This window comes from Rhamphochromis sp. 'chilingali', assembly GCF_963969265.1.
Source record: "Rhamphochromis sp. 'chilingali' genome assembly, chromosome: 9".
Classification (NCBI taxonomy): domain Eukaryota; kingdom Metazoa; phylum Chordata; class Actinopteri; order Cichliformes; family Cichlidae; genus Rhamphochromis; species Rhamphochromis sp. 'chilingali'.
In genome coordinates this window covers 25,583,739-25,608,896 of record NC_137936.1, presented here as the reverse complement: position 1 = coordinate 25,608,896, position 25,158 = coordinate 25,583,739, and the positions used below count along the sequence as shown (strand labels likewise).

Sequence of the window (25,158 nt, the reverse complement as noted above, 5' to 3'; positions counted from 1 at the left end):
TTTTTCATTTCACATATAGTTGCCTTTACAAAACTTTAGAGTTTTAACTTTAGCAAACAAGGTAAAAATGGAAGATGTATTACAGTGTTTTTGTTCCTCTGTTCCCATTTTGTTAAAGAAATGTTTTGCAATTTAATGCGCAGAACAATTAAATTTGTTTTGCATATGAATAAAACAATCTTTAAATTGTTCAATCGGGTTTTGTTGCATTTCCATGACATAATTTAAGTAAAAATGTTGCGGTGCTGTGTAACAGTAATCTTGTTCCTGAGTTTATTGTTCTAACTTCTGATATCTCTGATTCTGTTTTCCAACAATTCCAACGGCTCGAAAGCGCTCTTAAATTGAAAGCTGGATTAGCGGAAGTTGAGTTTTCCAGTGTTTTCCGGTGTTGTTGCTAGTTCCACCGTGTCCAGATTTGACAGCAGTCTTGATGACACCATGGGTAACACATACACAGAGCAAAACAACACAATGCAGCGCTATAAAACACCGACACACACATGCAAAGACACAAAGAGGCACAGCGAGCGGAGAGGCTTTCTACCTGAGAGACACTTTCTACCTGAGGCTTACCTGAATCATGGGCGTCATCATCTCACACATTTTCTCCAGGCTCTTCTCCAAGCATCCCGTCAGGATTTTGATGGGTGAGTTAATACTTGTTATGACAACAACATGCAATTTTATTCTTTCTGACACATTGTGATGTAATTTAAACTGACATGAGTCTCGTGTAGTTTAATTATCTAAGCTTTCAGGATTATTGGTTCTTATTGTCTCTGCAGTTTTTGCCATTTTTCGCCTCAGTTTTTGCTTACTTCTTATTTACAAAGTGAAAATAACATTAACAGTAATGATCTTTATATTTATAATTCACCTATAGTATGTAAAATATGTGAGAACTTCCTCTGCAGTGTGAAGACATTTTCTTTACATATTCTAAGTGTTATTATTACTAATTACTATTTGTGTGGCCTGAACAAAGAAAGAAAAATCAATCCATTAATTAAATAAAAAAAAACCCCATTAAGAACAAAAAAGCAAGCTAAAAACAAAAAAACTGAGCAATATTAAGATCGTATGTGGTTTTTGTCAACTTTGTTTAGTTGTTCTAAGTGGATATTTTATGTATTGCCCTCACTTAAGTAAAATGTCTGCATCCTTTGCCCCTAAACTCATACTTGACAGCTGAATATGTGTTGTGTTTTCAACAGTAACATGTGTGTGTGTTTGTGTTTCTGCAGTGGGTCTGGATGCTGCAGGTAAAACCACCCTGCTGTACAAACTGAAGCTGGGCGAGGTCGTGACCATGATCCCAACTATTGGTCAGCATTTTTAACCTCCATCTTGTTATGAGAGAGAAATATAAAAGAGTTAAATAATAATAAACATGTTTCCGTGTGTGTGTGCGTGTGCAGGGTTTAATGTGGAAACTGTGGAGTATAAGAACATCAGCTTCACAGTTTGGGATGTTGGTGGTCAGACGATCATCAGGCCGCTGTGGAGACATTACTACGTTAACACACAGGTGAGACTGCTGCTGTAAACACAGGCGTTTAACCCAGGAGTCTGTGTTTGTGTTTTATGAAGCAGCTGCAGTGAGGAGCTTTGAAATATTGTCTGTTTGTCTTCAGGGTTTGATATTTGTGGTCGACAGCAACGACCCGGAGAGGATCAAAGAGGCATCTGAGGAGCTGCACACACTGGTAAAAAGATTTAAACTTATCCATAGTTTTGTTTTTCATCAGTTTTCATTAATTTAGCTTTTACTTTAGTTAACTAGAATGTTTTTATTTTTACTTGTAGTTTAGTTTCGTTTTAGTTAACTTTTAACGACTTTGGTACTTCGACACTGCTTCATTCAGCTTTTAATCCACACAGTACCAGTCAGAGGTCTGAGTTTGAAATAGACCATCATCAGACTCGTGTTAAAGTTAGTTTTACTGTCCTGTTGCAGTTGCAGGAGGATGAGCTGAAGGGCGTGGCCGTGCTGGTCTTTGCTAACAAGCAGGATTTACCCAGAGCCATGTCGGTCAGTGACATCATCGAGGCCCTGAGTTTAAAAGGAGTGTCACAGCCGGTAGGTGTCCCCAGCTTCTGCTGAGCATGGGAGAAGTTTGGCTCCAGAGTTTTCTGTCTTCCACATGTGGTTAGCAGTGTGATTAAAGTGACTTGGTTTGTTAGCTGCAGTCATAAACGGTTTCGGCTGTGTTCTGTGTCTTGTTAATATTTTCATCCTTCTGTGTCTGTGCAGTGGTCGGTCCAGCCGTCCTGCGCCGTCAGCGGCACCGGTCTGGTTGAAGGTCTGGACTGGCTCTCTAATGAGATCCTGAAACGGTAGCAGATGTTGGGGTGACGAGGAGTTCTGCTTTACTTTGTTTGTTGAGTCTTCTGTCTTCTATGAACTGAGGTGAGAGGTGAATTCAGAAGCAGCGACTTTGCAACTGTTAAATCAGCCTCATCACAAGGACATTTGACGGGAAATGCTGTCACTCAAGAGTTCTAGAAGAGACTCAAAAACAGGAGATAAAAGTCTAAACGGGGCTAATTTCCATGAATTTTTATTAACTTTTCATTTTTTTAATCACTTTTGTTCAAACTTTCTGAGACAACACAAGCTGCTTTAAAACTGCCTCCACAGGACACACCAGAACGGTGTTTTAATTTTTCTCATCTATCAGACTTACTTTACTTACTAATGTAGTACGTAAGTTATCGAAGGTTAGCATTGTCTCAAGTGGACCACGATGAGTTTTATCCTTACCACAAATGACGTTTGAAATGTTTAAACCACATTTTATGAACAGCTGCCAGAAGTTGTGCCTTTGATCGTTAAATTCACTACACGTGCCAAATAACGCCCTAACATGTGTTATGTTGTTTTTACCTGCAAAAAAAACCTCAGTGCTGCTCTTTCTTAGCTAGCTGGCACCATCATCACAATGAAAGTTGTTTAGCAGTCCCTCTGATGCAGCCAGTCATGTGAACCCAGCTGCGCACTCCAAATAGTGATTGTAAATATGGACGAATGAGACCAAAGATATAAAAGAATTGTATATCTACTGTTATATCTCTGATAGACACAGCATAGATGGACATCACCCACTGCTTAATGAAATATTACTGTAAAGCCTCAAGATTTGTTTGTTTTTTGTTTTTTTTCACCATCACCAAATTGTTGTTTTGAAACAATCAGCTCATTGGATAATATCTTGTCAATCACAATGATAGCCTGGCTCTTAAAATGACCATAATTAAGTAAATTAATGACTGTCTTATTGAGTATGACCCGAAACCAGACATCATGAAAGTGTTTAGTGGGGTCAGGGCAGAGGGATGTTTTTGCATAGATTTTTAGGACAATCAGTCTTTTTGCAGCCACAGGTTTCGCCCCCTGGTGGCTTCTACATTTACTTAAAAACTGAGGGCGTCACTGTTCAGTGAAGCCACCATTTTTCATAAGGGTTGGCACGTGGAGGACAAAAGACATTCAAAATGCTGATGGGAAATTTTAGAAAAGACCACCAAACCAAACCATGTAAAACGTGGTTAAATTCACTCAGTTATAATGATTTTAACTGTTGAACAGTCCTCATTTGTGATTTGTTCCCCATTTACAAGCTATGGCCTTAATGTAGACATGACTTGCCTTTAGTTTAATTGAAGAAGGATTTTCTATCTCTGAGTGTTTTCTTTAAAAAAATTAAAGGCACAAGGAGGTGAAATTAATCAGAAGTTTAGGATTTTTTTTAAAGAAAATTCTAAATCGTGCACTTTATTTGATCAACAGAAGACTCTGATGGTCCCTCTCAGCTTCCTTATAACTTTCATTATTGTAAAAAAAAAACAATTAACTGCACTTTTTATCTCAGGTTATTTCTTCTAATTGATTTCATTTATTTCACCAAAGAACTGTTGGAGTCGTTTGTCATTGTAGCAGAAACACATGATTTAGTGGTTATTTATGAAACATGACTGTGATGTTTAAACTTGGTGTATGAGGTAAAATTCTGGGTGAATGTTTCTATTAAGATGTTTCTGTAGCATTGTGGCTATTGTTATTTTTCACATGAATTACGTAAATCTTTCTAAACATGTTTATTTTTCCAGATTCACTTTGTCATTATTGTATAATAAAGTTGTCATGGTGGAGAGGTTGTGTATCTTTGTGTTATTTTAATACACACTGTTGGAATTTCCAGAGGGAGTTCACAATAAAATAAAGTAACATGCACTAAATGTTCACTGCCATGATATAGATAAAGTAAAGTAGGTCGACCTTTGCAAAAGTGTTTCCTTCTCACCTTCACCTACTCCACTATGCCTGAACTCTATTCTTCAACTCTCTTTTGTCTCTGTTTTGCTTTTTTAATGGACACATGGACACATCATTGCTGCACCTTGGGCCCATCTGCCACACATCTCTCCCACTTTCAACTTTCTCATGCAGTACCACAGCTCCTTTCTTGATACCCTATCGTATGTAGTTTCCACAAAGAGAAAGAACTTCTCAAAAACACTCTTAAACAAAGCATCTGTGATGTTCTTTCTTGTGAAACCACAGTGCTGCTCATTGATTGTTGTCTCTTTCCCACAGTCCAGCCTCACATATAACTCACTGTAAGCCTTTTCCTTTGTGTATGCTTGCCTCCCAATTCTACTGTCTATTTTCTTCATCTCCCTGACTAGCCCACATTTTCCTTGCTAAACTCTTTCTTTAATCAGAATCAGAAAGGGTTTTATTGCCAAATGTTGAGCAGGTTTACAACATTAGGAAATTGCTGCGGTGCTTCAGTGCAAACATACTGTCATAAATTACGCTTAAATAGACATGAAAATAAAAATAAGAATAAGAATTAAAAGTAAATACTTTCCTGTCCTCCTTCATTTCACCATCAAGTCTCCTTGTCCTCTTGACTCTGTTCAGTGGATACACCAAACAGCTAGTGCTGTACTTTTCCTAGTGAAATGTCTTCTCTACTACGCAGTGCCTGTCTTAACCCCTTGCTGAACTTTGTGCAACATTCCTCCTTCTTCACCTTCCACCACTTAATCCTTGCCTCTGCCTTCATTTACTTCCTCTTCTTAACATTCTCCCCTAACAACACCTTAGGTCTTCTATCCTTTCCAGATTGCTTCCTCTGTGTAAGATGTAGTCCACCTCTGTGCACCTCTGTTTTCTTGAACCAGTCCGAGTAGTGCACTTGGTGGCTCCACCGTGGCTTGTTCTGCCAGGTAAAGGTAAAAAAATAAAAAAAGATGTTAAAGCTTCACTTTCAGAGATGGAAAAGATGTGATTTGGTGCTGTATAAATAAAACGGAATTGAATTAAACTAAGATTAGATTCAAAATGTAAAGTTTGATAACTAATTTTCCAAAACATGAGGAAAAATATTAAATGATTTCTAAGCTGCTACATGTCACAGCATGTCATGCTTGCATGCAAAGCATAATCTGCATCTCATAACAGCTTTTTGTAGCTCTATCGCGATATTTCTATGGCACTTCCTCTTTACTGATCTCTATTTTTAAGGATGGATTTAAACGACATGCTGCCAAGAGCAGTTGCAGTTCAGCCTCATTTCCTGTGGGAGGTGGTTGAGAGCAGAGATCTGTTCCCTTCAGAGAACAGAGTTTGTTTCTGTTCAGACAAAGCGAAACTAAACGAGAGTCACTGAGAGAGTGAAATGGCACAGCACAAAAATCTAATGGACAAGGAAAAATTCTGCTGTTCAATCTGCTTGGATTTACTGACGGATCCGGTGACCATTCCCTGTGGACACAGCTACTGCATGAACTGTATTAAAACTCAATGGGATTCGGAGGATACAAAGCAAATCCACAGCTGCCCCCAGTGTAGGCAGACTTTCACACCAAGGCCTTCGCTGGTGAAGAGCACCATGTTAGCAGATTTAGTGGCTGAGCTGAAGAAGATTGGGCTCCAAGCTGCTCCTTCTGATCACAGTTATGCTGAACCTGAAGATGTGGCCTGTGATTTCTGCACTGGAGTAAAACTGAAAGCCATGAAGTCTTGTTTAATCTGTCTGGCGTCTTACTGTGAGAAACACCTCCAGCCACACTATGATTCGCTTACATTCAAGAAACACAAGCTGGTGGAGCCGTCCAAGAAGCTCCAGGACAACATCTGCTCTCGTCATGATGAGGTGATGAAGATTTATTGCCGTACTGATCATCAGAGCATCTGTTATCTCTGCTCAATGGATGAACATAAAGGCCACAACACGATCTCAGCTGCAGCAGAAAGGACTGAGAGGCAGAAGGAGCTCGAGGTGAGTCAAGAAAATATCCAGCAGAGAATCCAGGACAGAGAAAAAGATGTGAAACTCCTTCAACACGAGGTGGAGGCCATCAGTCAGTCTGCTGATAAAGCAGTGGAGGACAGTGAGAAGCTCTTCACTGAGCTGATCCGCCTCATCCAGAAAAGCTGCTCTGATGTGAAGCAGCAGATCAGATCCCAGCAGGAAACTGAAGTGAGTCGAGTCAAAGAGCTTCAGGAGAAGCTGGAGGTGGAGATCACTGAGCTGAAGAGGAAAGACACTGAGCTGAAAGCGCTCTTAAACACAGAGGATCACAACCAATTTCTACAAAATTATCTCTCACTGTCAGCACTCACTGAGTCAACAGAATCATCCAGTATCAATATCCGTCCTCTGGGGTACTTTGAAGTGGTGACAACAGCTGTGTCAGAGGTCAGAGATAGTCTGCAGCACATTCTGAGAGAGAAATGCACAGACATCTCACTGATAGTCACTGAAGTGGATGTTTTACTCTCAGATCCACAAGCAGAGCCAAAGAGGAGAGCTGGATTCTTAAAATTATCACATGAAATCACACTGGATCCAAACACAGCGAACACATGGCTGCTATTATCAGAGAGGAACAGAAAAACGACAGCAATGAATAATCAACAGCCCTATTCTGATCATCCAGACAGATTCACTGATTACTGGCAGGTTCTGAGCACCGATAGACTGACTGGACGTTGTTACTGGGAAGTTGAATGGAGAGGAGGAGTTCATGTAGCAGTTGCATACAAGAATATCAACAGAGCGGGGATGGGGAATGAATGTGGATTTGGAGGAAATGCAAGATCTTGGGCATTGAAATGTTCCCAAAACAGTTATACATTTTGGCACAACAACATCCAAACCCCCATCTCAGGTCCTCAGTCCTCCAGAATAGGAGTGTACCTGGACCACTGTGCAGGTATTCTGTCTTTCTACAGCATCTCTGAAACCATGACCCTCCTCCACAGAGTGCAGACCACATTCACTCAGCCGCTCCATGCTGGACTTCGACTTAATGGTTGGTGTGTTTTTGGAGCAAGTGCCAAGTTCTGTGAACTCAAACATTTATAGTCTTTCATATTCAAGTGGGTTTAAATCTGGATTCGAAATACATTGATAACAATTCATATTCGTATTGATGCCTTTATATGTTTTTGTCTTCCAGTTTATGATGTTAACTTAATGAAGACATCAGCAGAGCTGCCTCATTACAGATGTTGCTCTCGTTAATTTGTACATGTGCGAAGAAATCTATGATACATTTGCATGTATCTGTAGGGCAAACTGAGTGTTTTTGTTGTTTTCTAAATTGACAAACAAAATATAAAACTTATCATTATTGAATAGATCATTTGTTGTATGTAATGTGTGAAAATAAATGTTTTTCATACATAACAAATAATTTATTTATTTATTTATTTATTTTTTAAAAAGGTGTTTTTGATCATTTTTAATTATGGTGAAAACATACTGCATATGTGGATCATCCCTATGCAAGAAGCTGTTTTAAGTTGATGATGAGGTGACTCATCTAGTGATGCTGTGTGATATTGCAAACTTTGGTATCAGTCCAATACCAAGTAAATACACGGCCGTGATTGCCGATACCAATACAGATACTTTAAACCTATAAAGTAGGTTAAAATCAGTGGATTTTTATCCACTGATCAGTTTGCAAATCATCATCACTTTCCTAAATAAAACACATTTTAATGATCATAAAATGTCTGTGATTTTTACTTTTGTTCATAGGACAAAAGTAAAAATCACAGTAAAAAAAAAACAAACAGTAAAAACATACCTTCCAGCTTTTCTTGTATTTGTTTCTTTTTAGACGAGGAAAATAAATTTCCTCGTCTTTAAAGCACTTTAGCTATTGTTGGTTTGAATGTGCAACGTGGTGTATATGCCCACAGTTTCAACTTTTTAGTTCAGGTTATTATAGCAATTAAGCAGTACACACTTTGTCAAACAATAAGTCTGACTTAATCAAATCACCTGAATCCTATTATTTACAAAGATACTTCTGTCCTTTATCAATCATTATATGACATTTTAATTAAGAATTAAAAAAAAATCATCTGTCCACTTTCCACTGCTCTTTTATTTTAATTTGCATTTCACATAATTTTATTTTACTGTGCTCCAACCCATTTCAGAGTGTGATATTTTCATTTAACACAGCTACTTTTTTCCAAATTGGAAAAAAGTAGCTTTATTTATATATTAAGCTTTTTTACACTGCAGTATTACATAAAGTATCATTTTCTACAATAATATGTAAATCATGTGACAGAAAACTATCATCATTAAATATCATCACTAGTATAAAACTATTTTTTCATATGAAAATGCAAAACAATTTGCAGATCCACCTTACGTAGAGATAATGGTTTTGTTTTGTTAAAAAGGTATACCAATATAATGACTAAAATTTACTAAATGAGCTTCATGTTTTATTAACTAGGACTTGAATGAAGTTATTGAGCCCATAATTCTTCAGGAAACTGCCAATAAGCCAGCTCATAGACCTGTAGAACAGCTGCCCCCTGCTGGCCATTACACAAATAAAATACAGATTAAATACATTTGGTCTAGCGGTATAGCTCACCGCACCACCACTGTGTCATAGCCGGCACAAACATAAATAAAACTGACAAATCCTTTTAATCTTTGTCTAAATGTTCCTTTCACTCTATGTTTGTCTGAAGCTCGTGCTGCTGGTGAAGTTTTGCTTGAAGTGAAAAACAAGAGCAGACTGAGTCAGGCGGATGGAGTTAGTGCTTTATTATCACCGTAAAGCCTTTTTTAATCATGACATGGGAACATCAATCACTGAAACATATTTACAGCTCAACATCAGCGATCCTGTCGTGTTTACTTCGTCTGTAAAGTGCAGCTCTGTCAACACGAGCCTTTCACTTGGTTACAGCAAAAACAAGAAAGCAATATCTCACCCCCACGTGTCCCAAAAAACTAAAATAAAAATAAAATCATCTTCAGTAACTGTTGATTTCCGCTTTTTAGAAACATCTCCACTACTTTAACCTCCCACAAACGGAGAGGTGTGTCTGTGGCCTCTTTCATCCCTACATGAAGAACATGAAACTTAAAACCCCCCACAAATAATCATCGTGAATCACTCTGGAAATGAAATGCAAGTTAATGAATAAATGTGCGATGAACATAAAAGGCCCCAAACAACGACCCACGTATGCATGCCTGGTAAATATTAAGACATTAGAAGAAACGGACTCAGCAGGCAATGTGAAAGAAGATGGAGTCTGTTTTTTATGACACACAGGTGGTTATTGGTTTTTCAACACTGTATCAGAGGAGCTTAAAGTCTAGTGTTTTTCTTTTATGAACACAGAAAGCCATGTTCTCCTTTCAGTTTGAGGGAACTTGAGGGAAATTTGTGCTTTTCTCCCTTTTATTTATTTATTTATTTATTTATTTATTTTAACAGACCTCCAACTTTGCAAATGTCAGACCAGCAATTCACACCCGGAACAGCCCCGAGAGAGGAGAGAAAAGCATCTTTGGCTCACTGACGTGGCCTTAAATCTTCACGGTTAATTGGTACGAGAGCTCATTAACAAGTGTTACTGTCATGCAAACTCTGCTTTCATTTACATGGGCTCCGACCCTTACAGCACGCTAACACACACATACAAACACTGCATACGAACAGCTTGAAATGCTGGAATACTGGACTGATTATGGCATGATTATGGCTTCACTAATAAATACCCAAGAAAAAAAAAAAAATCTAAATTCAGAATTTTTCCAAGTCTGTTTTAAATAGAATTTTTTTTTCTGGTTTAAATCAAATTTTCATATTTATGTTCATACTGGTTGTGTTTTTGCTGTAAAATCTGTACAAAAGTACACTCCAATATTTAACACGAGCAAATACGTGGCTCCTGCATGTTAAGATTCAAATGGGCATCCTCCAAAGATGAAGTCTTTTTAGTGCACAAAACAAATTTATTCATGCTGTTGAGGACTGTGGATTTAGCACTTCCTCTATCTTAAGCAGATACCTTTAGTAACCAGTACGATGAGTTCATGTGGCCGTGTTAACGTCATCACGAGTCACCATGTAAACTTAGCTCCCAGCTGACTTCCTCACACTCAGCTGATTTTTTTTTAAGTTAAAATAACTTCTTCATATTTAATGAAGCCATGAAAATTTTTACCTTCGTTCTACAGACCCTTACAGAATCTTACAGACTCTTTAAGTAAACTGAAATTTGTGGCTTCTTTAATTAGTCCAAGACCAAGACTTGAAAATAAAAATAAAGGTGGATTTTTCCTTTAATATTGGCACCTGAAAGTCGATGAAGTGGACCTTAGATCCATCTGGAGCTCAGCTTTGAACCAAAAGGAACAAAAGTTAAGTTGTATTCATGATAAGTAAAACGACAGGTGTAATTTAAGTGGTCTAAATTTTCTCAGCAGGTAACAATCACAACATAGGTCTCTAATGTCAGGGAGTCAAATCCAAAGGTGTCTGAATACAAAAACTAAAAAAGCAAAACAAATCAAACAAAACCCACCATCCTTCAAACTTTCAACCATCAAATATAAGCACAAAGTGAGTGCAGGTAGTTGAACGTATGCTGACTTTTTATCTTTAAAGGCAGTGGTCAAGTCAAACGTACACGTTTTTCTTCTATCCTGTAGTGCCATTTATCAAATAGATCATTTTGGTGTATAATCCGTCATTTCTTGACTATAATGTAACTAATGTGAACTCACTTTGTGGTGCTCAAAGCAGCAATCTTCACTGTCAGCGAGCAAAGACCAAATCATGCAAAGACAAGAAAGTCTGAAAACTTACAGGATGAATTTTTCCCTTTGAACCTTTCATTCAGCTGCTGCTTTCAGGTACTATCAGTAAAAGCTCAAGCACACTTAAGGCCAAATATTTTTCATTTTTGCATTTGGTCTATACCAGGGGTGTCAAACATATAATCTAAGGGGCTGAATCGGCCCACTGGATGGCTTACGAAATTTGAATTTTTAATCGGGAGGTTTTGAGTTCCGCATCTCTAAAGTTAATCTATTATAATTATTATCTATTATCTGCTATTCAAACTTTCTGTTTCCAAAGTGCAGCCAATCAGAAGAAAGCTGGCTTTTGTTAATGGTTTCTGAAAGAGTGAGGCAGGCCCTGTCAGTGGAGGATTAAACCACTGTAGGAGGAATATGCAAGGTAACTAAGTAAGATTAAAGTGATATTTGTGGGAAAAATACACCAAAAAACCCCAAAACAGACCAAAACTGACCATTATTCTCATTAAAGTGTAGCTTTGAATATATCTATAGGTGAGGCATGCCAGAAAAAGAAACCAATAGCTACAGTGAAACGCTTAATCCAGGTCCAGCATAAGAGAAATAAAGATGATTCTGAACCGTGAATCACAACTCAAGTCCAAGATTAAAAACATGGAGCTGCAGTGGACTGTAAGATGTCCCTTTAATGGGTTGATTTAAACTTTACTTAACAGTTATATTAACATTACTGTCAATTGATTAGCATTAAGGGTCTAACTGTTGTTTACATATGTCTGTTTCCATAAAAAGAAAAATATACTTAACGTTATAAAGAATATACGTTTTCCACCCCTGGTCTAAACAGTGTCTGAACAATCGAGCCACATTTTTCTGCAGCTAAATAACATCTAACAATATTAATAAATTGAACACGGTGTTGGAAAAACAGCTGGTTAGCAGTTACTAAAAATTAATTTTCTATTTATCAATTAATTGACTAATCAGTGAAGACCTACTGTGATGTGCTGAAATGAAGCCAGTGGAAGGAAGGAAGGAAGGAAGGAAGGAAGGAAGGAAGGAAGGAAGGAAGGAAGGAATCCTTAAATGACCTTTTCAAAATAAGACTCAGGCTCTCTTTCTATCTTCTGTTTGTGTTTCAGATCATCAGCTGACCTCTTTCTTTTTTTCTTTTTCTTTTTTTTTTAAATCAACAACACTGATGGAGAAAGTGGATGAGGTGTCCTGTTGCCCTCTGGGACCTTCATCACGGGTAAAAAAACCATCACTTCCTCTCAAAGTGCACTCATGCAAGAGCCGGTACCGACAGACCCAGGTTCAATATTCTTCTCACATTTTGTTTTACGTCTTCCATATTTTTGTTAGCTCTTCTTATAAAATAAACATAAAAACAGAAACTTAGAGGTTAATCTATATTCATGTCTCTTCTTGAAAGTGGAGCCGGTATAAAAGCAGCATTTTTTTTTCCTTTGTTTGTTTTTGTTTTTTTAAACACAGAATAAAACACGAGTCCTGGATGAGGCGTTTCCTCACCTACTTCCCTCCCTTTTACAGTGAGGGTGCGTTAGATATATCCTCCATTTTAGAGTGACAGGCCTCCATCACAAGCTTCAGAGTCCTGCACAGAGGAAGCACATGTTTTTCAGTTCCAGGCAGTCCGGGCGGGCGGATAGGTGGGCGAGTGGTGTTCCCCTCCTCTGATTCCTGAGCTGTGGTCTCGATTTTACCAGCTGGGACTCGCCTGGGAGGTAAAACATGCATCCTCTGAGTGTCGTTAAGCTTCAGACTCACCCTTCTTCTTCCCCTCCTCTCCAGCGTCACTGTCCTCTGACTGGCTGTTGCTAAGCACTAGGAACTGTCCGTCAGAGCCAGGCGGGTTGGCCGGGCGACTTGATGCAGCGATCAAGCGGCTCTGCTCCTCCAGATCCTGAAAGTCAGTCAAGAGAAGAAGAGTGAACTTTTTCTTGCGCGTGGTGTTGTTTTCAGCATTTGGTGGCAGATGGAGCTTTTAATGGGGCGAGTGTAAGACCTGGACTAAGAATGTGTGGAAAAAGACTTGAAAGACCTTCAAAAAAAGCACAGTGAACTATAAAGATGACATCTGACAACCGCCACAGTACCCTTAATGACAAATTTATGTGGTTTGACGACCAATACAAAAGAACCACTTGAAGGGTAACACCGAGGGGTAAAGAGTTAAAATTGGCTCCATGGATGCAAACTACAAAAGAAAAAAAATGGTGGCTGAGATTTTTGCACAGCAGTGTAAAACATAATGTTTTCATTCATTTAAGTCAGACAAAGCAAAAATGTCTTTAAGTGATGAACCCCAAAGTCCAACAAACTCACAGACTATTCAATTAAAGTGGTGATGATGGGGTCATAGGCCATGTTTACATTGTATTACAGACTAAAAACACCCCCTGGCTGCTCGGCATACTCTGCACATTCGTTATAACACGGGAATAGTGCAAGGTTTGTGTTGAAAGGTAAAAAAAATCACCTTCTCGATCTGTCTTTGCTTGCTCAGTTCCTCCTTCTGTTTCTCTTTGGCCTTATCCTCCTCCTTTTTCTTCTCCACCGCTTTACGGTCCTGCATCACAAGAGCAACAATAAGAAAACAAGCGTAAACATCCACAGCAACACATGAATGACCCCCGGTTACAGTCTTTACCATCTCCGAGTGCAAGGCGATCTGCTTGGCCAGACCGATGCTGTCACAGATCTGAAAAGCATGAAGAAGACAGACGATCAGACAGTAAGAAGGATGTGTTACACCGCCAGCCAAACAGATAAACGGACACACAACCTTCTCTCCATCGTTGTTGGATTCAAAGATGTAGCACATGGCTCGGCTGTCGCTCCGCCCGCTTGCCGACTGCAGAACAAAACCAAACAGCCTCTTGTTGTCCTGATGGGACAAACACTGCACCACAGTGGAGAGAGGGAACTGCAGCGAGACACAGCAGGATGCCAGTTAGCAAAGACAAAAGTGACACAACTCAAATCTTAGAAACAAGACAAAACTGGAGAAACTGCGGTCACCGTACCCTGAGTCGCGTCACTTGTGTCTGAGGATCAATTAGCCTGAAAAATAAAAGACCTATTTTAATATAAGAGGATAATTGCAATTTTTTTCAAGCTGGCATTTTATTTTATCTTTTCTTGAATGTGGTTCCCGTGGCTCATGCTTGCTTTGCAAAAAGAAGTTAGTCACACAACAAACATCGGCTTCATCCAACACGCTCATAATGATCACTGCAGTTCCTACTTGAGGCAGTCGCAGGTGACCAGCAGGTGGGACTCGGTCATCCTGAAGATGTTGTGGATGGCTCTGGCAGCCAGGATCTGCCTCATGGTCTCAGAGATGACATCCACTGACTCGGCAGTCTTCACCTCCATGGAGCCCAGGAAGCGAACGATAAAGAGCTGGTGGAGGATCGAGTCTACGCAGCACAAAAACCAGAAAAAACAAAACATACTTCATGTATGGCTGTGGTTCCACTCGAGTTGTGTAAAAGCTGATTCTTTGGTGGTTTAAATGTACTTTTTTAATAATTAAATCACTTTAAATTATTTTAAACTGGTTGTAATTATGGATAATAATGGAAATAATAAAACCCATTATAATCTAAATAAATACGCAGTTTAAACCTTTTTTCTACATGAGTTATTATCCAGAATCCCAGTTATAACATTAACATGACCTCTGCATAGTCATAAATGTCATTTAGAAGATAAAGACGTACGTAAATAAATAAATAAACATTGATAAAATAGTCGAGACAGACAGACACGAGTACCTTCACTGTCTTCTGCTGTGCTCTCTCCTGACTCCCCAAATGGATTACTTCTCCTGCAGAGAAGCACATAAACACACAAAACAGTCATATTTTCATAGCTTCAGATATATCTGTCTTCACATTATTAGTTTAGTTAGCTTGCTTTTTGTTCTGTCATTGCATGCTTCACAGACCATGTAAACAGTAGATATAGGCAGAGCTGCTTGAACTCTAATGTTCACAAGCACTGTCTGCAGCACATGCAGCACAGAACCTTCAAATCTGAGCAGATGGTGCTGCGCAGTCAGGCGGTATCGCCTCGTTATGATGCCGGCTAGTTTGTGAAACACATGCTGGAAATTTAAACAGTGATTCATCATTTTCCCTGACAGACACGTACCTGCTGGACTGCGGTGCTGTTTTGCTTTGTCCTGAGTTCTCCTCACTGACGGGGGAAATTATGTCAAACTGGATGGGTGTTTCTGGGGCAACCAGTGCATCCAGTGAGAGCACAGAAAGAGCGGGCGATGGCTCGGAGCCCACAGAGCTGATGCTGCTCGCTCGACCCGTTCGCCCCTTACTGGATGGGAGACAAAGAGAGAGAGAGCGAGAGAGGGAGAGAAAGAGGATGATGACAGGGCTCCATAATGAAATCTGGACCACCTGCGGCCCTACTTCAATAAATAATGGAAGCCGACAGCAGGTTGTGAGGGTGTTGGTAATCATTACTCTCACCTAAACCTAATTTTGAAAAAATCGGAACCCCCAAACAGAGAGGACAGGTAGAAATACCCAGTCTAAAACTTAAACTAGTTTGACAACGCACCCACACACACTCCTACCTGGTTGGTCTCATGCTCTCGTGTCTCTGCTGAAAGGACGGTGATGGTGTCACGGCTTCAAGAGCGGATTGGTTCACTCTGGCTGCAAGCTCCTGCCAACAAGAAGTAACTAGGAATTACTGAGATCATCTGGTTTCTAATAGAGAGGTTTTTGCTTCTGTACGTGCCAAGCTGCTGTGATTTATTACTGAAGCCTGCTTGAAGTCTAGAAATTGTGCACTGGCGTACTGTCGCACAATTACAAAAACCTTGTGGGAAGACAGATATTAGATCAGATCTTCATTACCAGTACCTTGTGCCAAATAGTCAAATCAAAGTAGTTTCCTCAGAAAATCTATAATTTCCCATGCAAAGAGTTTAAGGTCTTCTGCACCATCTCACAATATTGATGCTGATATTTTACAACACATACTTCCCTGGCTAGACTACAACTAAAATAGCTGCCAAAGGTATACAACAGTGAACGGTAAGCAACATGAAGGTCGATAGAAGAAGGAAGCAGACACAAACCTCTGCATTTTCACTCAGGTAGATCCTCCTTGAGATGTTGTTGATGGTGGAGATCCACTAGTGGAGAGAGACAACATCAGAAAACAGCAGCAAACTCAAAGGAGGCTTCATAAAGTTAGAGTATTTTACCTCCTCGCATTCCTTCCTGCTCTCCGCCTGCAGCGTCACCACTCTGACATAATAAAGAGAAGAAAATGATTTTTATTTTGACCTAAGAATTACAAAAAAAGGGGCGGGGCGGAGCACATATGAGAAGAGAACTATAAAAAAGGACCTCTCACTTTTTCCCATCAAAGGAAGTGACCTGAAAGCAGAATCGGCGGTCATCACAGTCAACTGCCATGACGGAGGAGTTGTCAAGGTCTGTGACCAGCCCGCCCGCCACCTCTCCCCGGCCCTGTTGCATCAGGTTTCCACCCTGTGTAAAGAAGTACTGTCGCTCCCAGGATGATGACACTAGCCCAGTCTTACTGTGAGACAGCAAAGACACAAAAAGGATTTCACAGTGTTTACAGTCAGGGATCAAACCACCAACCTTCCAATTAGCAGATGACCCCCTCTACCTCCTGAGCTACAGTCACCCCAATAAGAGATGCACAATGTAAAAACTGTTCTGGGTCTGTGGGTGAAACAGGATTAAAGCTCACTAAGAAATAAAACACTGAAGTCGTCCTGTGGCTTACTTCCGGATGTACAGGTAGCCCTGCTTCCTGGTCAGGTTGCGACTCACAGGTGAGTGGGCGGGGTCGGGGTCACATGGTGCATAAAGGGCGTCACAAGCCCTCTCCATCTCCTGGATGGTCTGTTGCATCTGCCCCACCTCCTCCTCCATTTCCCGGCGTACACTATACATACATTCACATGTTCATTGTCACTCATTGCTAAAATCTTCCTGTCTCCACAATTAATTAACAGTTTGGGGATGAAGGAGTTCTTACTTCTGGACACTGGTTCCTATAGTTCCCAGGAACTCTTCCCACTGCTGGGTGAGATTTTCTGACCCCAGCTTAAAGAAACTGATCTGAGGAGAACAAAAACAGGTTGGTCACTTCAGAGCTGACTTCAAATAAATGTGATTTCACACTGTTTTGGTATTAAATCTCCTTTGCAGAAACTCTGTCTCCCCCTTCTGGCAGTAAAGGCAAACCATGTTTGTTCTTGCCCTCATTCACTGGCTGTGGATGACATCAGTTTTCAGAATTCCTAACTGAGTGAAGTTACCTGGAAGTGTGTGTGTGGTCGTCACAATAAGAGCTCACTCCTTAGTGCTTCCTTTGTTACCTCCTTTAGCAAAGGATACACTGAACCATTCTTCGTGAAAGTTAAGGAAACAAAATGAGTACCTATACCACACGTAAAATGCACTTTCTTTTAGTCCATATTTGGGGCATTTTAGTTTAAGACCCACATCAACAACATCCACCATCAGATTAAAAAGTCTGACTCTAAGAGCACCACAATCTTTTCCTTTTCTTTAAATTTTCCTTCATATCCTTCTTTGAGCTCACAGCGTTTTCCATCGAGTTTCTTTCTTGTTATAAACTATTCTTGGATGCTTCCCACGTGTCTTAGACTACTTGACCTTTGTTGCTACAGGTCCTCCCCTATTCAAGCCTGATTACAATGTGTCACCACTAATGCGCATGTGTGTGTGAATATCACCTGACATGAAACTGTGTGCCTGCACTGATAGTGCAAAAACTTCAATGAAATCAAACTTCATTTCTTCACATAAAAGTTCAGCAGTCAGGCTTAAAATGTCTGTCAGAATTGTTTTGCAGGATTACCAAAGAATTTCAAAGCTGTTTCCAAAATTCCCAGAATCAAGCAGGGGGATTAACATTTTGCCAAGTTAAAGATTTGATGTGTATTTCACACTGTTCTGGCTTTTCGTGGGGGAAAAGAATTTCGGACCTGAGTCAGATATGGAATCCAGTTAACGTTTGGTTAAGACCTAATGTTGGATTTTTGAGGTGCACTAGTCCCATCTCTCTCTCATCACCCACAACCGGTTGCAGCAGATGGCTGCCCCTTCCTGAGCCTGATTTTCCTGAAGTTTATATATGTGAACTGAATTACTCTGCAGTAAAGGCGTGCACACCTGTGCCTGCATGTATCCCAGCAGTGGCTCCAGCAGAGCTGTCTTCTTCTTGTACTGCAGAGTGTTCAGTGAGCAGAAGTAGTGCATCATTGTCTGGTGTTGTTTCTTGCGGGAGGTGTAGACATCCTCCACCACCTCCGCCCGTAACTGCAACACACGAGACTCTTATTTCAGTAAAAAGCCAGATAACATTATCCACTCGCATAATATCATTTGGTCTTGATAATCATCTAGGAAGCTGCTGCTTTGAGGAATGTGAAACTTGATGAGAGACTTTTTAAAACAACCCAACCCCATCTATCATTGCAGCTGCATTTCCACACAGTCATCACTTCCTGTAACTTTAATTAAAAAAATACTACTGAGGAGTTTTTGCTGTTATTTTTTTAAATATAGCAGATTCTGTAAAATTATTTTTATAGAAACCAAAATAGAGACCAAAAATGACAGATTTGCTGGTATGACCAAAAATTACTAATTTAATGAATAAACTTCAGTGATTTGGAAGTTTGAGGGAAAACAGAGGAAGCATTTAGGTCTTTCAGTTCCAAGTTCATACTAATATGTCTTTTTGACAAAGTACAATGAGTGTGCTGAACATGCAAAATATGAAAATTATCCACAGACTCCTGCAGCTGTATTTAAATCATAAAAGCAGCTTCTTCTTATCAGCTCAGCCAACCAATCTAAACAAAGCTGCTAAGCTTCTATCCATCTAACTGTGGATGTTTTTACAGTTAAATAGAAAACTTTCCAGACTATGATTTACCATTTACGGACATGTAAAATAAAACCATTACCACGAAAGTCAATGTATAGTTTGAGGTATGAAGTCATGAATGGTAAACCTAAAAGCTGTTACCTTGTCGTTCTCCCTCCTTTTGGATAAGCGACTGTATCTGTTAATCGCCACGTCATGATCTGCACACAGAGACACAGAAAAGATTTTTAATAGTAAAATATATCTTGCCCTCTTAATAGTTAGAAAACTTGAAACTGCCTGAAATGCACACTAAAAATACCTAAACAAACTAAATTTCACAATTGCAAGTAATTTAGCTTCTATTTCTACCATTTCAATAATTTTTCTTTTATATATGGGCCTAAAATTTAAGATCTAAAGTTAAGTATTTACTAGATCACAAAAGATTTAAATGAAAGCTGAGATGAAAGCACTGTGATATACAGAGTTCAACTTTTTTCCCCTCCAGAGGGCCATGCTGCCAAGATCAAATGGAAACATGGTTAAAGGTTAAATGAAAGTACTAAATGTTAAATGAACATTTATATAAGTCTTGTTAACTGTATGATATGAACTGCTGCATTGCCTGAATTAAACAGCAGTAAAGTCTCACTACAGTGACTGCCCAAGAATTATACTGCCTCTTACGCTAATTTTCAAACACCGCGGGTCAGAAACAGATGGCTTTATATTGCACATGTGTGATTTATCTAGACATAAAGTATATGTAGTATAAAAGTACTGAACCACACCTCTAAATGTTTGAATTCAGGAATTTTCTGTCCAATTTCCACAGATGTATAAAATCAAACTGTCTTTATAAACATTCGTGAAAGAATGGGTCATTCTAAAGAGCTCACTGCATTTGAGCATAGCAGTTTAATAGGAGCCATCTTGGCAACAAGTCAATTTATGAAATTTCTTCCGTCCTAGATATGCTATTATCAGCTGTAAGTGGTATTATTACAAACAGGAAGTGTTTAAACCACAGCAAATTCGTCACAATGTGGCAGACCACATAAAGTTACAGAGCGAGGTCGGCATGTGCTAAAAGGTAGAGCACGTAAAAGTCCCCATCACTCTGCAGAGATCCCAAACGTCTTTGTTATTAATATCAGCACAAAAACTGCCAGAGACTTCATGGGAAGGGCTTTCATGACTGGAGGTGCAATGCAAGCGTAATGTGTAGGCAATAAAGTGCACTGACTGTAGTTTATGAGGTACAGCTTACCATCACTGGCTATTTGGAAGACTTCTTTAAGAGTAAGGATCTCTGGAGAGACAAAAAAAACTCACATTAGAGAGCAAAGTGCATCTGTTTATGTAGCAAGAGCTGCTGCTTCAGATTAATTCTACTACCATAAATATTAAATATTAATATTGAAAGTAAACAACTAACATAGCAATGCAGAAAATAATTTACATTATGTGTCACTGTTGATGGCAAACTAGTAAACTGAAAATTGTCATTATACATTATTAACGTCTCTAAAACAGTTTCAAAACTGGGTGAAAGAGCTTAAAGTGTTTTCTACCCTTCAGGTCTCGCTCTTTAAACTGAGTGATGGGGAACATCATGGCATCAGCAAGTTGTGTGGACAAGACAGCATGACAGGAGCTGAGCTAGAAAGAGGAAGAGAAGGAGGAAGTTAAAATCCTAACCATGAATCAGATGAACAAACACAAATATAACACAAGTTTTTCTTATTCTTTTTATTTTGCACCAAATTTGCCTGTTTGGGACATCAAAACATGCAAACCTAACTCACTTCATCTATGACTTTTGCAAACTGTTGCAGAGTAGAACTCATCACCTCATCATCACCCCCGAGAGGAAAACGCTGCAAACAACAGCAACAATAAGGAAACATTACACAGCTGAGATTAACACATAGATTTCTGGATGTTATTAAAACCGCTAATATTTTCTATTATGGTAAAGAAAAAATCTGAATAATGCTGATCCAAAGCTGTTTCTAGAAGACAGGAATGGCCAGACTAAATTTCACAGAGGTGTGGTAAAGGCAGATGTGTGTGAAGTAACAGATAAGAGGCTCGTTGTTACAGTATTACGGTTAGGGTGATAAGTATAATGGATGGTATTACAAGGCTGACATTTAGTATTTTATTGCCCTTTTTTAAGGGTCTATTGGTATAACGAAGATAGGCTGTTATAACAGCAAGGCCTGTGGCTTGTGTGATAAGACTGGGAAGCCACACCAAGCAGTGCCAAAACCTGCAGTTCTCCCAATTGACCACTTAAAGCTGGCTCCAAAAATGTTTTTCAGAACAGTGACTTCCAAAAAAGCAGAGCATTCTTAGGGAAATGGGGGTAGCTTAAAAGAAATCTCACAAGTGAAACTATGGCAGAATTAAGAAAACTTTTAGAAAACTCAACTCAACTCAAGAGACGAGATTCTGAGACCGCCCAAGTGGAAGCCTTTCGCCACTTGCCTACAACCTAGAAATTCTGTCCATAAAAATTATGAAAAGAATCAGTGACAAAGGGTAGCCCTGGCAGAGTCCAACGCCCACCAGGAATGAGTCTGACTTATTGCTGGCTATGCGGACCAAGCTCTTGCAACGGTTGTATAAGGATCGAATGGCCTGTAGCAGTGGGCCAGACAGCTTCTGGAGTATTTTGAATTGCATGAATCCTCCTTAATTTCCAAAAATCAGTCAAATAGTGAGGCACCGCTGGGAACTAAAAACAGTCCAAATTCTTTCAACTCCCAAACGATTCTCCAGAGAAGTGACTCCAATTAGGGCTGTGCAATGTGACCAAAATCTCATATCCCGAAATAAGAATTCTATCGTCCCGATAACGATATAAATCACAAAAATGTAACATTTTCTGTAAATTCTGTGAATCTCGGGCAGCTCGTCTTGCGGGAAGTGTTTCCAGCTGCGCATCATGTAGCTGGAGACCGATGTTTTAACCGATGCATGAAACGATACATTTTTAGACATAAGTTGTAAAGGCCGCCGTTTTCTTTGTGAGTATTTATTACACGGCGTGCTGTGGGGAAAAGCCTGTTCTGACGTTTGAGTCTAAGGTTTATTTTTTAGCACCTGGTGGCTCTTTTTTACTTCTCATCCGTAAATAATCTGCTCTTTCACGTGATTCAGTTTATTTTGAAAAGTCTCAACAGGATCTTGAGCTTTATTGTGAAAGGTTTATGTGGAACATAAACAAGCGGACACGCGATGCTGTTACCGTCGTTGTTGCTAACGACAACGCATAAAAACAGGCGCTTGTCCGTCCGTAGTGTGGTTATATTAAATATAAGAGAAAGAGAGAACTTTAAGAAATTAATATAGCCACTACAGTGACCATCAAAACGATGAAAAAATATTGCCTTAAACAGTTTATTTTGTGACACCACGAAATGAAACGATAGACGTTTTTTTATCGTCATCCGATATATATCGTTATATCGAACAGCCCTAACTCCAATTATTGTCTAATGCTGATTTTTATCCTTACTACCAGTTGTCTTCTATGCTTTGTATGGTGAGTTTGGGTTTTAAAAAGGCGCTCACAAATAAAATGTATTATTATAAAACAGGATTGATGAAGTTTAGCCAAGTTAGAAGTTAATAGTGAGGTATCTCAGCCAAGTCAAACTTCCCCCAAGGGAATGTGTGAAACAATCCATGCACAACACAAAGTTAGTCATTTATATATTGCCGGCTGGCTATGAAAAAATCCTGATCCTAAGCTTAATGTCCACAGAGAGATCTCAGTTGGTTCAAGGGTGATTCATTTGTGAAGCTTTCAGATATTTAGTGTCCAGCACTTCTTTGTAATAATAATAAAAATAATAAAATAATCTAGTGTTTGAGTGTGTACACTTGTGCTGTGGTTGGGACAAATATGGCATTTCCTACCTGTTTGTCATATTCTTTCAGCAGTCTGGAGGTCAGGTGTGTTGCAGCACTCAGCTCATTCTGGAAGACAAATCCGCAGCACTAAGAGCTGGACACACACTATCCAAACAGCAGCACATTATTGATTTTGTGTTTTTGTGAGTGAGTGTATGTGTGTGTACCTGTGCATCATAAATCCTCTGCATGGCCTGATACAGTTGTGTGCAGTAGTTGGAGATGGCTGCAGTGTCCTCCTCAAAAACTCCCAGCAGAGACCGTGTCTGCAAACAAAAACCATCAAAAACAAACAAACATCATGCAGCTGATTTAACTACATGATCCGTTTGTGAAACCATACTCAGCTTACTTGCCCCCAGAAAATTTCCTATGCGAGTGCCAAAAACTTCACCCGCATACATTTCTGCAAATCAAACACCTGCACGCACTACTGCTGCTCTCAAGGTGTGTCTTAACATCCTGCTGGTCCCTGTCTTTTTCAAGGCATTACTCACTGTGAGAAATAAATCACACTCTCAGGCTGTTTTCCTGAAAGCTGAATGGTTGCAACCTGTTGTGTGATTATCCTGAATGTATTTCACCTTGCTGTAAATCAGATTTTACTGCTGCGGTAACCTGGTTTCTCTCCAGCTCCCACTGTTAAATTACAAATATAACAGAGCTGACGCCTAATGTACACCGAGAGAGTTAATAAGAGACTGGAGTGGATGAAGCATAAATCATTAGTTATATAGACTAAAAGATTTTGCAAAGACTCCAGAGTCATACCAGCTTGAAAAGTTCCCACCCGACCCTGATAGAGTCAGCTGATTTTTTTCTACTCTATAACTTTAACATATCTAATAAGGTCATGCAAAACTTTATCTTCGTATTATGAATATGTCTGAGTTTCAGTCCATCAGAGTACAGGCATTTGTCAAAATTAGTTTCCCTTATTTTAATGCTCTTATAATTTCTTAGAAACATGAGATAGCCACATTACATTTTCAGGGTTGAAAAAACGGTTATGCAAATTCTTTTCGCTCTTGCAAATGATTTTTGTGCTTGAGAGCAGCAAGAATGTCCCTGTGCTTTGAGAGCTGATACCCAGATTATTCTGACAGTTAACGTAAGTAAATCCTGGGTATGTGCAGCTTCAAACCAAGTAAGTTTATACACTTTGACCACACCTCAATCCGTGATGTCACAGCAGGTGTTATTCCTAAAATTTTCAGGAAACAACATCACTGCTCGAGTTGTTTTTCTGTCCATCTGCAGCAGTGCGGTTGAAGCTTTGGGCACGGTGTGACACCAACAGAAATACAACACTGGTGTTTGACCAGATAACCATTACTGGGGAAGAGGGAGGAATGATTAGCTTAGTGGCTACGGAAGTTGCAGGTTAACCGTTAATTTATGTGCAAACCAGCACTAACTCTGACATTTTAGGATCTGGCAGCTTGGCGAAAGCTTCCATCACCTGATCCATAAAGCAGTCAGTTTATGATCCCACTGCATAGCTGAAGTATCCCGCTTGAGAAGCTGTGGTTAGCTGTGCCGTTAGCGATTAGCACCATTCCGATGGATGTTGGCAAACAGTCTACAAAGACAGTTAGCCTAGCTATAGACGTGGCTAGAATTAGCTTTTAGCTGAAGCCCTCGGGGAGTAGAGCTGTTACCTGCGGGCTGTCCTCCAGCGTCTCCTCTATCGGTAGCTTCTCTATCCCGGGCATAGCTGCTGCAGGCGTGTTGATAATCTCTGAGAAACGCAAGACAAACACACAACAAATCGGTCCGACAACTCCCACTCAGGATTTCTGGGCTACACGGATTCACAACACCCCAAAACAGCTCCTCCCGGTTCCACATGCCACGCCCTCTACGGGGTTTTGGATTGGATAGAAGAAAATGAAGCCAATGTGATTGGCTTATTTTTTAAAGGAATATTCGCCATTTTGGCTCTAACCATCAGTTCAGTGATACAGGGATAGCGCGTACACGTTAGAGCCGTAATGGCAACTACTTCGGCGAGTTTCCTGTTGAAATATTTTTTAATCTTATTCAGAAATTTACTGACGCCACATTTTGTACAATATTTTAAAAACGCGTTTTTTACGAATAGTATTTTTGTAACAGATATTTAAATTTTGAAATGTTCAACTTTCCAAAATTATTACCACAAACCATATAAAATGACCATGTT

General features: G+C 39.6%; 3 protein-coding genes across 5 annotated transcripts; 2 read left to right on the top strand and 1 right to left on the bottom strand.

The window, feature by feature from the left end:
• Positions 1-460: 460 nt before the first annotated feature.
• LOC308402123 (ADP-ribosylation factor 4-like) lies at positions 461-4,105 on the top strand. The gene is made up of 6 exons (XM_080890745.1): positions 461-650; positions 1,248-1,328; positions 1,422-1,531; positions 1,638-1,709; positions 1,961-2,083; positions 2,258-4,105. Exons 1-6 carry the CDS (start codon positions 584-586, stop codon positions 2,342-2,344), a joined length of 540 nt encoding a protein of 179 aa, XP_080746871.1. The 5' UTR covers positions 461-583; the 3' UTR covers positions 2,345-4,105.
• A 1,585-nt stretch (positions 4,106-5,690) lies between these two features.
• On the top strand, positions 5,691-7,382 carry LOC308402805 (tripartite motif-containing protein 16-like; the record flags this gene model as incomplete). Its single annotated transcript, XM_080891898.1, has 1 exon — positions 5,691-7,382. The coding sequence occupies one exon, from the start codon at positions 5,691-5,693 to the stop codon at positions 7,380-7,382; it is 1,692 nt and encodes a 563-aa protein (XP_080748024.1).
• A 3,344-nt stretch (positions 7,383-10,726) lies between these two features.
• appl1 (adaptor protein, phosphotyrosine interaction, PH domain and leucine zipper containing 1) lies at positions 10,727-24,814 on the bottom strand. Of its 3 annotated transcripts, XM_080890846.1 has the most exons (23): positions 24,635-24,814; positions 23,141-23,239; positions 22,980-23,039; positions 20,858-20,929; positions 20,624-20,711; positions 20,320-20,361; positions 19,209-19,267; positions 18,347-18,493; positions 17,184-17,266; positions 16,929-17,090; positions 16,527-16,715; positions 16,375-16,417; positions 16,246-16,302; positions 15,736-15,827; positions 15,294-15,473; positions 14,915-14,967; positions 14,383-14,557; positions 14,162-14,198; positions 13,921-14,061; positions 13,786-13,836; positions 13,615-13,704; positions 12,903-13,038; positions 10,727-12,729 (listed from the first exon to the last, which is right to left on the bottom strand). In XM_080890846.1, the coding sequence occupies exons 1-23, from the start codon at positions 24,686-24,688 to the stop codon at positions 12,722-12,724; spliced, it is 2,118 nt and encodes a 705-aa protein (XP_080746972.1). In that variant the 5' UTR covers positions 24,689-24,814; the 3' UTR covers positions 10,727-12,721. The 3 variants fall into 3 exon arrangements, with proteins under 3 accessions (XP_080746972.1, XP_080746971.1, XP_080746973.1); XM_080890845.1 differs by having other exon boundaries at positions 10,727-13,038; XM_080890847.1 differs by lacking the exon at positions 20,858-20,929 and having other exon boundaries at positions 10,727-13,038.
• Positions 24,815-25,158: the final 344 nt, after the last annotated feature.